The sequence below is a fragment of the Pristiophorus japonicus genome, chromosome 2, assembly GCF_044704955.1.
Source record: "Pristiophorus japonicus isolate sPriJap1 chromosome 2, sPriJap1.hap1, whole genome shotgun sequence".
Lineage (NCBI taxonomy): Eukaryota > Metazoa > Chordata > Chondrichthyes > Pristiophoridae > Pristiophorus > Pristiophorus japonicus.
The window spans coordinates 154752502-154767678 of NC_091978.1; the positions used below are offsets into that span (position 1 = coordinate 154752502).

Below are 15177 nucleotides of genomic sequence, written 5' to 3' on the forward strand. Positions count from 1 at the left end.
TCCCTATTCTGGTAGAGAGGAACAGTGCTCCAAGCCCAGATGCAATCTGCACACATTGTCTTTACTCTAGCTCCTTTCGACATTGAGAGAGAAAGCCTTGCCAGTTTACCAAGAATAATCATTAATCAATATATTTTACTCTTGTTTACTGTCTAATTGTAAACTTATGCCATTTTAGTTTTGTTTTCATAAATTAGATTTTAAAAATCCACAAATAAGTTTCTAAAATAAAGATAACTAGTTTATTGTAGTATATACACAGGGCCAAACTTCCAGACGCCCCACAATACAGATGAAGCTTTACATGTGGGTGCTTTTCCTGTCCTTTTCCTTCTCTTGATAATGGATGAAAATCACAGAATGCACCTGCATTTTTAGAATAAGCTACCCACACCATGCAAGGGCCTGATCATACCATGAGGCCCTAGAAAGTTCCACCCACAGTAACTATGCAGGACTCAAAGTACACATTCCTATGCATGTACCAAACATAAACTAACATAGTGGTAACATCACTAGACTAGTAACCCAGAGGCCTGGACTAATGATCCAGAGACACGAGTTCAAATCCCACCACGGCAGCCGAGGAATTTAAATTCAGTTAACTAAACAAATCTGATACTACCAGATTGTCGCTAAAACCCATCTGGTTTATGCATGTCCTTTAGGGAAGAAAATCTGCCGTCCTTACCCGGTCTGGCCTATACGTGACTCCACAGTAATGTGGTTGACTCGTAACTGCCCTCTGAAATGGCTAGCAAGTCACTCAGTTGTACACAACCGCTACGAAAAACAAAAAATAAAAAAAAACCCGGGCAGACCCCTTGGCACCAACTACTGACAACGGCACACACAGCCCAGGCGACCCTAAAAAGTCCTTCTTACCAATATCTGGGGACTTGTGCCAAAGTTCGGAGAGCTGTCCCACAGACTAGTCAAGCAACAGCCTGATAGTCATACTCTCAATCATTTCTATCCGCCAATGTCCCAGACTCCTCCATCACCATCCCTAGGTAGGTCCTGCCTCACCGGCAGAACAGACCCACCAGGGATGGTGGTACAGTGGTATACAGTCAGGAGGGAGTGGCCCTGGGAGTCCTCAACATTGCCCCTGGACCCCATGAAGTCTCATGGCTTTAGGTCAAGCATGACAAGGAAACCTCCTGCTGATCACGACATACCGCCCTCCCTCAGCTGATGAATCAGTACTCCAAGAACACCACCATTTGGAAGAAGCACTGAGAGTAGCAAGGGCACAGAATGTACTCTGGGTGGGGCACTTCAATGCCCATCAAGAGTGGCTCAGTAGCACCACTACTGATTGAGCTGGCCAAGTCCTGAAGGACATAGCTGCCAGACTGGGCCTGCAGAATGTGGTGAGAACCAATACGAAGGAAAAACCTGCGACCTCGTCCTCACCAAATCTACCTGTCGCAGATGCATTTGTCCATGAGAGCATTGTTAGCAGCACCGCACATTGTGGAGACGAAGTCCCGTCTTCACACTGAGGATACCATCCATCGTGTTGTGTGGCACTACCACTGTGCTAAATGGGATAGATTCAGAATAGCTCAAAACTGAGCATCCATGCGGCGCTGTGGGCCAACAGCAGCAGAAGAATTGTATACTGCCATAATTTGTAGCCTCATGAGGCATATCTCTCACTATCATTGCCAACAAGCCAGGGGACCAATGAAAAGTGTAGAAGAGCATGCCAGGAGCAGCACCAGGCGTACCTAAAAATGAGGTGCCAACTGGGGAAGCTTCAACACAGGACTACATGGATGCTAAACAGCGGAAGCGAAGCAGTTATAGACAAGGCTAAGCAATCCCAAAACCAATGTATCAGATCAAAGCTCTGCAGTCCTGCCACATCCAGTTGTGAATGGTGGTGGACCATTAAACATCTAACGGGAGGAGGAAGCTTCATGAATATCCTCATCTTCAATGATGGTGGAGCTCAGCACGGGAGTACAAGATAAGGGTTAAACGTTTACAACCATCTTCAGCCAGAAGTGCCGAGTGGGTGATCTATATTGGCCTCTTCCCTGAGGTCCCCACCTCAAGTCTTCAGCCATTCACTCCACATAATATCAAGAAATGGCTGAGCACACTGGATACAGCAAAGGCTATGGGCCCTGACAACATACCGGCTGTCGTGCTGAAGACTTATGCTCCAGAACTAGCTGCGCCTCTAACCAAGCTGTTCCATTACAGCTACAACACTGGCATCTATCCGACAATGTTGAAAACTGCCCAGGTATGTCCAGTCCACAAAAAGCAGGACAAACCCAATCTGGCCAATTACCACCCCATCAGTATCGTCTCAATCAGCAAAGTGATGGAAGGGGTCATAAACAGTGCTATCAAGCGGCACTTGCTCACCAATGCCCAGTTTAGGTTCTACCAGGACCACTAGGTTCCAGATCTCATTACAGCCTTGGTCCAAACATGGACAAAAGAGCTGAATTCCAGAAGTGAGGCGAGTGACTGCCCTCGATATCAAGGCAGCATTTTTGACAGAGTGTGGCATCAAGAATCCCTAGTAAAACTGGGCATCAGAGGGAAAATTCTCCACTGGCTAGTCATACCCAATACAAGGAAGATGGTTATGGTGGTTGGAGGTCAATCATCACAGCCCCAGGACATTGCTGCAGGAGTTCCTCAGGGCAGTGTCCTAGGCCCAACCACCTTCAATTGCTTCATCAATGACCTTCCTGCCATCATAAAGATCAGAAGTGGGGATGTTCTCTGATGACTGAACAGTGTTCAGTGCCATTCCTAACTCTTCAGATAATGGAGCAGTCCATGCCCGCATGCAGCAAAACCTGGACAACATTCACGCTTGGGCTGATAAGAGGCAAGTAACATTCGTGTCACACAAGTGCATTACCATCGCCGAATCCCGCATTAACATTCTGGGGGGGGGGTCACCATTGACCAGAAACTTAACTGGACCAGCCACATAAATACTGTGGCAACAAGAGCAGGTCAGAGGCTGGATATTCTGCAGCGAGTGTCTCACCTCCTGACTCCCCAAAGCCTTTCCACCAGCTACAAGGCACAAGTTAGAAGTGTGATGGAATACTCTCCAGAGTACAGCACCAACACTCAAGAAGCTTGACACCATCCAGGACAAAGCAGCCCACTTGATTGGCACCCCATCCACCAGCTTAAACATTCACTCCCTCCATCACCGACATACCGTGGCTGCATTGTGTACTATCTGCAAGATGCACTGCAGCAACTCGCCAAGTCTTTTTCAGCAGCACCTCCCAAACCCGCGACCTCTACCAGCTAGAAGGACAAAGGTAGCAGGCGCATAGGAACACCACCACCTCCAAATTCCCCTGCAAGTCACACACCATCCTGACTTGGAAGTATATCGCCATTCCTTCATCGTCGCTGGGTCAAAATCTTGGAACTCCCTCCCTAACAGCACTGTGGGAGTATCTTCACCACACGCACTGCGCGGTTCAAGGCGGCGGCTCATCATCTTCTCAGGGCAATTAAGGATGGGCAATAAATGCTGACCTTGCCACATCCCACAAACGAAAAAACAACCCTGTATATCCACACTTTGTTTCATTTAAACTCCTGGGTTCTACAGTTACTGAATATTTGCATCTTTCATGTGTTTCCTTTTATTCTCTTCGATGGTGACTGAGTTATCCCTAAATGAAACAAATTTTGGTTTGAACTGCAAGCTACTTCATTCCACAGCATTGTGCAATGTTCAGAATAGATCTGATTCGAGTCAACTGATTGAACTGATACAACTTGGCTCGAAGTAATGATTCAAGAAAAATGAAGAAGATGACATGAAACTTGGAAGTGCAGTAAACAATGGGGAAGATAGTAATCTATTTCAAGTCATGGGATGGATGGACACATGGCAGATGAAATTCAATGCAGAGAAGTGAGAGGTGATACATTTGGTAATAAGAATGAGGAGAGACCATGCAGACTAAATCTCCTCTGCTCGGGCAGTCCCTTGGAGTCGAGGATGATTTGCTTCCACACTGATATGAGTTCTCAGGTGACTAATTAGTACCATGCGGGACCTAGTCTCTGTCACAGGTGGGGCAGATGATGGTTGGAGGGAAGGCTGGGTGGGGAGCCTGGGTTATCATGCGTTCCTTCCGCTTGGCTAACACCTGTTGCCGGCGAAGGGACTCGAGGTTTTCGGCGGCTTCCTGGATGCTTCTCCTCCATTTTGAACGGTCTTGGGTCAGGGATTCCCTGGTGTTGGTGGGGATGTTGCACTTTTTCTAGACCAATATGGTTTTCTAAACCAGTATGTCGAGGAACCAACTAGAGGGCTGGCCATCTTAGACAGGGTGATGTGTAATGAGAAAAGACTAATTAGCAATCTTGTTGTGTGAGGCCCCTTGGGGAAGAGTGACCATAATATGGTAGAATTCTTTATTAAGATGGAGAGTGACACAGTTAATTCAGAGACTGGGGTCCTGACATTAAGGAAAGGTAACTTCGATGGTATGAGACGTGAATTGGCTAGAATCGACTGGCAAATGATACTTAAAGGGTTGACGGTGGATAGGCAATGGCAAACATTTAAGGATCACATGAATGAGCTTCAACAATTGTACATTCCTGTCTGGCGTAAAAATAAAACGGGCAAGGTGGCTCAACCCGTGGCTAACAAGGGAAATTAAGGATCATGTTAAATCCAAGGAAGAGGCAATATAAATTGGCCAGAAAAAGCAGCAAACCTGAGGACTGGGAGAAATTTAGAATTCAGCAGAGGAGGACAAAGGGTTTAATTAGGAGGGGGAAAATAGAGAATGAGAGTAAGCTTGCCAGGAACATAAAAACTGACTGCAAAAGCTTCTATAGATATGTGAAGAGAAAAAGATTAGTGAAGACAAACGTAGGTCCCTTGCAATCAGATTCAGGTGAATTTATAATGGGGAACAAAGAAATGGCAGACCAGTTGAACAAATACTTTGGTTCTGTCTTCACGAAGGAAGATACAAATAACCTTCCGGAAATACTAGGGGACCGAGGGTCTAGTGAGAAGGAGGAACTGAAGGAAATCCTTATTAGATGGGAAATTGTGTTAGGGAAATTGATGGGATTGAAGGCAGATAAATCCCTGGGGCTTGATAAGTACTCTGGGATGCAGACTAAGGAAGTAGCGCTAGAAATAGTGGATGCATTGGTGATCATTTTTCAACAGTCTATCGACTCTGGATCAATTCCTATGGACTGGAGGGTAGCTAATGTACCACCACTTTTTAAAAAGGGAGGGAGAGAGAAAACAGGGAATTATAGACTGGTTAGCCTGACATCAGTAGTGGGGAAAATGTTGGAATCAATTATTAAAAGATAAAATAGCAGCACATTTGGAAAGCAGTGACAGGATCGGTCCAGGTCAGCATGGATTTATGAAAGGGAAATCATGCTTGACAAATCTTCTGGAATTTTTTTGAGGATGTAACTAACAGAATGGACAAGGGAGAACCAGTGGATGTGGTGTATTTGGACTTTCAAAAGGCTTTTGACAAGGTCCCACACAAAAGAGATTGGTGTGCAAAATTAAAGCACACGGTATTGGGAGTAATGTATTGACGTGGACAGAGAACTGGTTGGCAGACAGGAAGCAGAGAGTCGGGATAAACAGGTCCTTTTCAGAATGCAGGCAATGACTAGTGGGGTGCCGCAGGGCTCAGTGATGGGACCCCAGCTATTCACAATATACATCAATAATTTAGATGAACGAACTGAGTGTAATATCTCCAAGTTTGCAGATGACACTAAGCTGGGTGGCGGTGAGCTGTGAGGAGGACGCCAAGAGGCTGCAGGATGACTTGGACAGGTTAGGTGAGTGGGCAAATGCATGGCAGATGCAGTATAATGTGGATAAATGTGAGGTTATCCACTTTGGGGGCAAAAACACGAAGGCAGAATATCATCTGAATGGCGGCAGATTAGGAAAAGGGGAGGTGCAACGAGACCTGGGCGTCATGGTACATCAGTCATTGAAAGTTGGCATGCAGGTACAGCAGGCAGTGAAGGCGGCAAATGGTATGTTGGCCTTCATCGTTAGGGGATTTGAGTATAGGAGCAGGGAGGTCTTACTGCAGTTATACAGGGCCCTGGTGAGGCCTCACCTGGAATATTGTGTTCAGTTTTGGTCTCCTAATCTGAGGAAGAACGTTCTTGCTATTGAGGGAGGGCAGCAAAGGTTCATCAGACTGATTCCCAGGATGGCTGGACCGACATATGAGGAGAGACTGGATCGACAAGGCCTGTATTCATTGGAGTTTAGAAGGATGAGAGGCGATCTCATAGAAACATATAAAATTCTGACAGGACTGGACAGGTTAGATGCAGGAAGAATGTTCCTGATGTTGGGGAAGTCCAGAACCAGAGGACACAGTCTAAGGATAATGGGGTAAGCCATTTAGGACTGAGATGATGAGAAACTTCTTCACTCAGAGAGTTGTTAACCTGTGGAATTCCCTGCTGCAGAGAGTTGTTGATGCCAGTTCATTGGATATATTCAAGAGGGAATTAGATATAGCCCTTACGGCTAAAGGGATCAAGGGATATGGAGAGAAAGCAGGAAAGGGGTACTGAGGTGAATGATCAGCCATGATCTTATTGAATGGTGGTGCAGGCTCGAAGGGCCGAATGGCCTACTCCTACACCTATTTTCTGTTTTTCCAAGGAGTCTTTGAGGGTATCCTTGAAGCGTTTCCTCTGCCTACCTGGAACTTGCTTACCACTTCTGAGCTCTGAACAGAGCGCTTGTTTTGAGAGTCTAGTATCGGGCACATGGACGATGTGGCCCGTCCATCAGAGCTGATCGAGCATTGTCAATGCTTCGATGCTGGGGATGTTGCCTTGGTGTGCCTATCCTGCCAATGAATTTCAGGATCTTGTGGAGGCAACGTTGGTGGTACTTCTCCCGTGCTTTGAGGTGCCTGCTGTACATAATCCATGTCTCTGAAGCATACAGGAGGGCGGGTATCACTACTGCTCTGTAGACCACGAACTTGGTGCCGGGTTTGAGGTCCTGGTCTTCAAACACCCTCGTCCTCAGGCGACCGAAGGCTGCACTGGCACACTGAAGGTGGTGTTGGACTTAGTCATCGACGTCTGCCCTTGTTGACAATAGGCTCCCGAGGTATGGAAAATGGACCTCGTTGTACAAGGCATAGTCATGGATCTTGATAAATCTGGGGCAGTAGTGTGTGGTGGGGGCAGGTTGCTAGAAGACCTTTGTTTTATGGATGTTTAGTGTGAGGCCCATACCCTCGTATGCTTCGGTGAAGGTGTTGACGATGGTTTGGAATTCGACCTCAGTGTGCGCAAATTCAAGCGTCGTCTGTATACTGTAATTCAATGACAGAGGATGGGACGACGTTGGATCTGGACTGGAGGCGACGGAGGTTGAACAATTTACCGTTTGTCCTATAGATTAGCTCCACTCTAGCGGGGAGCTTATTGAGGGAGAGATGGAGCATTGCAGCATGGAAGATCGAGAAGAGCGTTGGTGCGATGACACAGCCTTGCTTGACCCCGGTCCGCACGTGTATTGGGTCTGTGGTGGATCCATTGGTTAAGGTCACGGTTCGCATGTCATCATGAAGCAGGCGAAGGATGACGACGAACTTTTGAGGGCAGCCGAATTTGAGGACACTACTCCATAGTCGAGATTGACTTTCTTCCACACACAAATGAATTCTAGACTGATGAGACCAATGTGGGATCTATAGTCTGTCACAGGTGGGGCAGATGGTGGTTGCAAGGACAGGTGGCCAGGGTGCTTGATTAGTCGTACGCTCTTTCCGCTTTTTGTGCTTGGCTTCCGCGTGCTCCTGGCGAAGAGACTTGAAATGTTCGATACCTTCTCGGATGGTCCTGCTGCACTTTGAGCGGTCTTGGGCAAAGGATTCCCAAGAGTCGGTGGGGACATTTTTCAAGGAGGCTTTGAGGGTGTCCTTCAAGCGTTTTCTCTGCCCTCCTGGGGCTCGTCTGACGTGACATATCTCGGAATCGAGTGTTTGTTACTTGAGTCTAGCAACGGGCATGTGGACAATGTGGCCCGCCCACCGGAACTGGTCGAGCGTGGTCAATGCCTCAATGCTGGGGATGTGGCTCAGTGTCAACTTTATCTGTTTTGTCTTGTAAAATTGCTGTGAAGCACCTTGGGACATTTTACTATGTTAAAGGCACTATATAAATAAAAGTTATTGTTGATATTGACCTGAGAGAGAATGCTGATGGTGTGCCTATCCTGCCAATGAATTTGCAAGATTTTACAGATGCAGCGATGGCGATACTTCTCCAGTGCTTTGAGGTGCCTACAGTATATAGGAGGGTGGGTATCAGTACTGTTCTGTAGACCATGTAAATTAAAATTAATTACCCTGCCTCCCGCTAACATGGCAATGAGCTCTGCTAAATTCAAATGAATACAATTGCCACAGCATCAGTGAGTGCGAACGGTTGCTAGACCATCAAATTATTGTTCATTGTTTCCAAGGTGCCAATTCAGGCATTGTGAAACCCAATAGATTGTACCATCTCTGCTGATCCTTTAAAGTCAACATTAACTTGAAACACATTTTAAAATAACATATATCTCAATCCTGTCCATGGAAATATGGTAAAAAAATCCAAAAAATATAACATTAATCTTAGCCATGTTGTACTGGGAGGAACTGAATGGGGCATTAAATTGGGCAGAGAGATTCCCAGTGGAATGTTACCTCCCTCACAGTAGTCATCTAACAGGAGGAATAGCAGAGTCAGAAACAGGGCAATAACCCTGGCCTCTCTTCTACAGAAACTGCACGATTTAAGAATGCAAGAACTTCTTGCCCATCCTTTAAAAAAATATATACAAGTAGAACAACCCACCTGTCTGCCACAATCTCTTCTTTCTCCAAAGACACGCAATTGTTTCTTGACTATCTACTTTGATGGTCTTAACCTCAAAAATAAAAGTCAATTGAAAAATTACCATTCTCATCACTCCATTACCCCTAGTTTCTTGTACAGCAACAGTTGGAGCAGGTGCATCGGCACTAAAAAGAGAAAAATAAACTATTAGTACCCCAAGATATGTTTCAACCAACACAGAAAAGCAGATAGGAAGAAATACACATTTCAAACATGAAAATAGCATACATACATACGTAACTTGTTTCAGAATGTAACACTTTTGGTACAAAGAAGATTGAAAATTGGCAAAATACTTCCGAATTGAAAGTGTCAGATTCCACACTTTTGGAGTGGACGTCCTCGTTTTTTTGAAGGAACATATGCTACAAATGAACACATCAGGTTGTCTCAGATAGTAACACTCTCAACTGAGTCAGAAGGTTGTGCATTCAAGACCCACTCTAAAACTTCAGTACATTTATTTAGGCTGACATTTCAATGCAGCATCGAGTACTGTTTTGTGGGAAGTGCATCTTTAAAAGGAGACATTAAACATTGGCCCGTCCGCCTGTTCAGATCGACATAAAAGATCCCAAGACATTATTACAAGAGGTGCCCTGGCCAATGTTCCTCCTTCAACCAATGCCACTAAAAAGATTAACTGATGATTGATCTCATCCGCTGTCTTTTGGGATCCCGTTGCATTGTTTGCCCACATAGCAATAGCTAATGCACTTCGTAAGTAATTCACTGATGTGAAGAAGCACTTAGAGATTTCCCCAAGGATACAATAAGGTGCAATATATAAAAGGCAAGTTCTGTCTTTCTTTATATTATTCAAATTGTGGAGAGGGTGCTGGGTTTTAAAATTTCTTGACACACACAATATACGAATGTACACTTCACCCAACCCCACTACATACAGATTTTGTCTTGTACAGCAGTTGATCTTTTAAAAGGAGGTTGCAGAAATGCAATGCAATGCGCTCCATTGACAGCCTCATGCATATCCCATAAATATACCGTGGGATGCGGAAATAAACCAAACAAGCCAGAAAGTCACAGATTAAATCCCCATTCTGTGCTAAATTAGTCAGTCTCACCTGGGTTTGTCATACCGCCGGAGGTGAAGGGGAGGGGAGAAATTAACCAAGGTTCCAGATTTCTATTTCGATATGCCTGCTAGAAACTGCATCAGCGCAGACACCAGATGAAGAAAATTGAGACATGCAATGTTTTCCATTGTCATCATCATAGACAGTCTCTCGGAAATCGAGGAAGACTTGCTTCCACTCCCAAAGTGAGTTCTTTGATGGCTGAACAGTCCGATACGAGCGCCACAGACCGTTACACGTGGGACAGACATTCGTTGAGGGTAGAGGTCGGTGAGGCTGGTTTGCCGCGTGCTCCTTCCGCTGCCTGCGCTTGGCCTCTTCATGCTCTTTGCCTTGAGCTCTTCGAATCTCAACGCCCTCCCGGATGTATTTTCTCCACCTTGGGCGGTCTTCGGCCAGGGTCTCCCAGGTGTCAGTGGTGATGTCGCACTTTACCAGGGAGGCTTTGAGGGTGTCCTTATAACGTTTCCTCTGTCCTCCTTTGGCTCGTTTACCATGAAGGAGCTCCGCATAAAGCATCTGGCATGCGAATTATGTGGCCTGACCAGCGAAGCTGATCCGAGTGTGGTCAGTGCTTCAATAATGGAGATGTTAACCTGGTCGAGGACACTGATGTTGGCGCGTCTGTCCTCCCAGGGGATTTGCAGGATCTTGCGGAGACATCATTGGTGGTATATCTCCAGCGACTTGAGGTGCCTTCTATACATCGTCCATGCCTCAGATCCATACAGGAGGGCGAGTATTACTACAGCCCTGTAGACCATGAGCTTGGTGGTAGATTTGAGGGCCTGGTCTTCAAACAATCTTTTCCTCAGACGGTCAAAGGCTGCGCTGGCGCACTGGAGGCGATGTTGAATCTCCACATCAATGTCTGCCTTTGTTGATAAGAGGCTCCCGGGATATGGGAAATGGTCCACATTGTCCAGGGCCATGCCGTGGATCTTGATGATTGGAGGGCATTGCTGAGCGGCGGGGAGAGGTTGGTGGAGGACTTTTGCTTACGGATGTTAAGCCTAAGGCCTCAGTGAATATATTGACTATATCCTGGAGTTCAGCCTATGAATGTGCGCATATGCAGGCCTTGTCCACATCCTGCAGCTCAACGACAGAGGTTGGGGTGATCTTGGACCTGGCCTGGAGGTGGTGTAGGTTAAACAGCTTCCCACTCGTTCTGTAGTTTAGTTCCACTCCAGCAGGGAGCTTGTTGATTGTGAGGTGGAGCATGGTGGCGAGGAAGATTGAGAAGAGGGTTGGAGCGATGACGCAGCCCTGTTTGACCCCGGTCCGGACGTGGATTGGGTCTGTAATGGATCCGTTGGTAAGGATCACGGCCTGCATGTCATCGTGAAGCAGGCGAAGGATGTTGACAAACTTTTGGAGGCATCCTAAACGGAGGAGGTCACTCCATAGACCCTCACGGTTGACAGTGTCAAAGGCCTTTGTAAGATCGAAAAAGGCCATGTATAAGGGCTGGTGCTGCTCCCTGCATTTTTCCTGCAACTGTCACGCTGCAAAGATCATGTCTATTGTGCCCCATAGGGGACGAAATCCGCATTGTGATTCCGGGAGGAGCTCCTCAGCCATAGAGAGAAGACGATTGTGGAGAACTCTAGCGACAACTTTCCCAGTGGCTGATAGCAGGGAGATTCCCCTGTAGTTGCCACAGTCGGACTTGTCCCCTTTTTAAACAATGCATCTCTGAGATCTCCCGGCATTCTCTCCTCCCTCCAGATGAGAGAGATGAGGTCATGTATCCACGCCAACAGCGCTTCTCTGCCATACTTCAGTGCCTCAGCAGGGATTCCATCCTCATCCGTAGCCTTGCTATTCTTAAGCTGTTTTATGGCTTTGCTTACCTCGTGCAACGTTGGAGTTTCACTGAGTTAGTGGCGGGTGGCGTGCTGCGGGATGGAGTCGACAACACTCGAGTCAAAGGCAGAGCCTCGATTTCCATTGTCAAATACCCTGCTGACAATCACTGTCTAGATTCATACATCTGTAAAAGGTACAAAGAATTGCTGGGAACCAAAGACTTCACTAAATTGATTCCTGGGATGAGAGGATAGTCCTATGAAGAGAGATTGGGCTTATACTCTCTGGAGTTTAGAAGAATGAGAGGCAATCTCATTGAAACATACAAGATTCTGAGAGGGATTGACAGGGTAGATGTTGAGAGGTTGTTTCCCCTAACTGGAGAGTACAGAACTAAGCGGCATCGTCTCAGGATGAAGGGTCGGTCATTTCAGAGGAGGAATTTTTTCGCTCAAGAGGTCTGCAAATCTTTGGAATTCTCTACCCCAAAGGGCCATGGATGCTCAGTCGTTGAGTATACTGACAGCTGGGATCGGTAGATTTTTGGTCTATAGGAAAATCAAGGGATATGGGGATAGGACGGGAAAGTGGAATTGAGGTCAAAGATCAGCCATGATCTTATAGAATGATCAGCCATTCGCGCCTGCTCAAACGGCGTACTCTTGCTCCCAATTCTTAAGTACGTTAGGAAAGGAGTAATTTGGATAGAAAATGCATGGAGTGGGGTGGGGGGTTGGAAAACATAAAACAAAAATAAACACATTGACATGAAGATGTAGCAAAAAACATTCAAATAGGAAACTCTAAATTCGCCTCATTTGAAAAAGAATCAAGGTGCAACAGGAGGAAACTGTGTGTTGAGGATGAACTGTATTCAAAGAAAGATGGACGTTCTGGATTGTTTTGCAGCCACACTTCAGTTCTTTCCCAGAAAAAAGGATTTCAAACTTTTCTTCCCCAAAAAAAGACTTTAGAAGTAACTGACTGCCCACATTTGAGCCGACAGATTTTTAGAATCTTAGAACTTTACAAAACAGGGAAAGGCCACGGAACCCACCATACCTACACTAGCTGACTAAAAAGTTATCCACTTAGTTATATCTCTTTTAATTCTTTTCTTTTCAAAATATTTATCCACTTAAATGCAATTACAGATTCTGCTTCCAACACTATTTCTGGCAGAACATTGCATATCCTAAAAACCTGCTGAGTAAATATTTTTTTCTGAATCTCTCCTTTTAGTGATGATCTTCAGTTTATGCCATCTAAATACTAACCTTTATCGGTGGAAATAGTGTGTGTCTATTCACCATCTCAAAACCAGTCAATGTTGAACATGTCTATCAGAATGCTTCTTAACCTTCTCAGTTCTCGTCAAACAGCTCCAAAGTTTCTTTGGTTATTCCTTACTAATAAAACTTCACATTCTGGTATCACAGAAAATCCCTTCTGTACTCTCTCAATGGTCTTCATTTCATTCCTAAAGTAGGGTATCCAAAACTGGACACAATATTTCAACCGTGATATAATCCATGATTTGTATTGGTTAACAATTACTTCTTTGCCTCTACCTATAAAAACTAGGTTCCCATTTATTAACTTGCCATCTCATTTTTAAAGATGTGTATTCGAGACCAGAGAGTCTTTATTTTATTTCGTTTAAATTTTTACCATTAACAGACAGATCCTCATTCTTACTCCCAAAATGTATCCCCCCACCATTTTTCTGTATTAAAATTCACCTGACATTTATCTGACCAGTCTACATCCTCCTGAAATTGCATGGTCTTCTGCATAGTTAACCATATTACCTATTGTTATGCAGTCAGCAAATTCTGATAGTGATCCCTCCCTCTCTCTCTCTTCACACCCCCCACTCCCCCCATATAAAAACCCAGGTCATTAAAATATATTCAAAAAGCACAATAGACCCTGAAGTGTACCAGAGTTTGCATCCTTCCAGTCTGAAAACAATTACTCTTTTTTCCGTTCTGCAGCCAATTTCCAACAATATATTAACATAGGTGATGGGTGAACAGGACTTGGTTCAAGTTATGATACGGGTAGCAGAGTACCAGATGAGCTGAAGTGTACGGAGGGTGGAAGATGGGAGGCTTGCCATGAGAGCATTGGAGTAGATGAGTCTGGAGGTAATAAAAGCATGGACATCCTACTCATAGAGCCATATTCCCTTTGAGACAATGTTCCTGAACTTTATCAACAAGCTTCCTATGTAGCATCTTCTTAAAAGTGCAAGTTGTTACTGTTCAACTGACTCTGACCTGGTTTATTTATGCAGTTCCATTATGGATTGAGATGTAAATACTCAACATATTCAAGCAATTAAAATGAATGTGCCTGATTACTCTGTTGGTAAATGAACTACATAAAATGGAACTGAGCCACACAGGTCCTATATTGAATTCTCAATTTAGGCTACAGGAAGGATAATACAATTGGGCTCAACAACACTGGGCTAGCAAGAGAAAAACAAAGCTAGGATTCCAACTGGAAAGTGCACAACTGATGATATGGTATGGCTTAGCAGTGATATCTCTCAGATTGTACAGTCTGATGCTCATTGCAGAATCAGCATTTGGGCAAAGTGGCCAGTACTGCAGAACCGCAGCTCAGCATGAATCTAGGAAGAGAAGGCAATTGCATAAACATTTATGCTTAAAATCAGGATTAGAGTTAAGTATATTCTCTTAAGAACTGGACAGTTTAAAAAGTTAGTTACACTCCTCAAGTTGGTGCCTGAACAAAAAAAAAATCTTCAAACTCCTTCAATGGTTCAACTGGCAAATATATGCCCACTGATTGTGGGGTATTAAGCCATTGAGACCAAGTAGGTTCCAGGTTCAATCTCGTCTGCTAGAGGCTTGTTAGTCTTGGGCAGTGTGGCTGTAGACCCAGTACAATTGACTTTAGTACCTACAAGTGGGGAAGAGGAAAAGATAAATCACCAGGATGTGTGCTGTCCTTCGCTATCTGGTGACTGTTAAATATGCATGTGGATGTCATAAAAAAACAAATGAGGCTTGGCTGTGATGGTCCATGGTGAATAACCTACAGACATTCCCCATGTAGATTCATAAATTTGAGTCACTTGGACAAGATACCAGAAGGCAGCTGGTACCGGAGAACCCCAACACATCTGACTTCAGAAGACAGAAGAAAATTAAATGGGAACAACTCAAAACAAACAGACAAGCTGCTGGGAGAATAACCAGTCAGCTGACATTGGTAAACAAGGCCAAGACTTTCTGGTTCTGCTCCAAATCAGTCAAAAACTGAACCATAGTTTATGACCAAGACTACCAGCTTTGGTTTA

The 15177-nt window shown here is 45.0% G+C and overlaps 1 protein-coding gene across 9 annotated transcripts in view; it reads right to left on the reverse strand.

Moving 5' to 3' along the window:
• The window catches only part of fip1l1a (FIP1 like 1a (S. cerevisiae)), a 108876-nt gene that overhangs the window by 86118 nt on the left and 7581 nt on the right, over nucleotides 1–15177 (reverse strand). For all 9 annotated transcript variants that reach the window (XM_070870021.1, XM_070870036.1, XM_070870024.1 and 6 more), the window contains exon 4: nucleotides 8996–9059. In XM_070870021.1, coding sequence (XP_070726122.1) covers nucleotides 8996–9059 — 64 coding nt within the window. The remainder of the gene's footprint in view (nucleotides 1–8995; nucleotides 9060–15177) is intronic.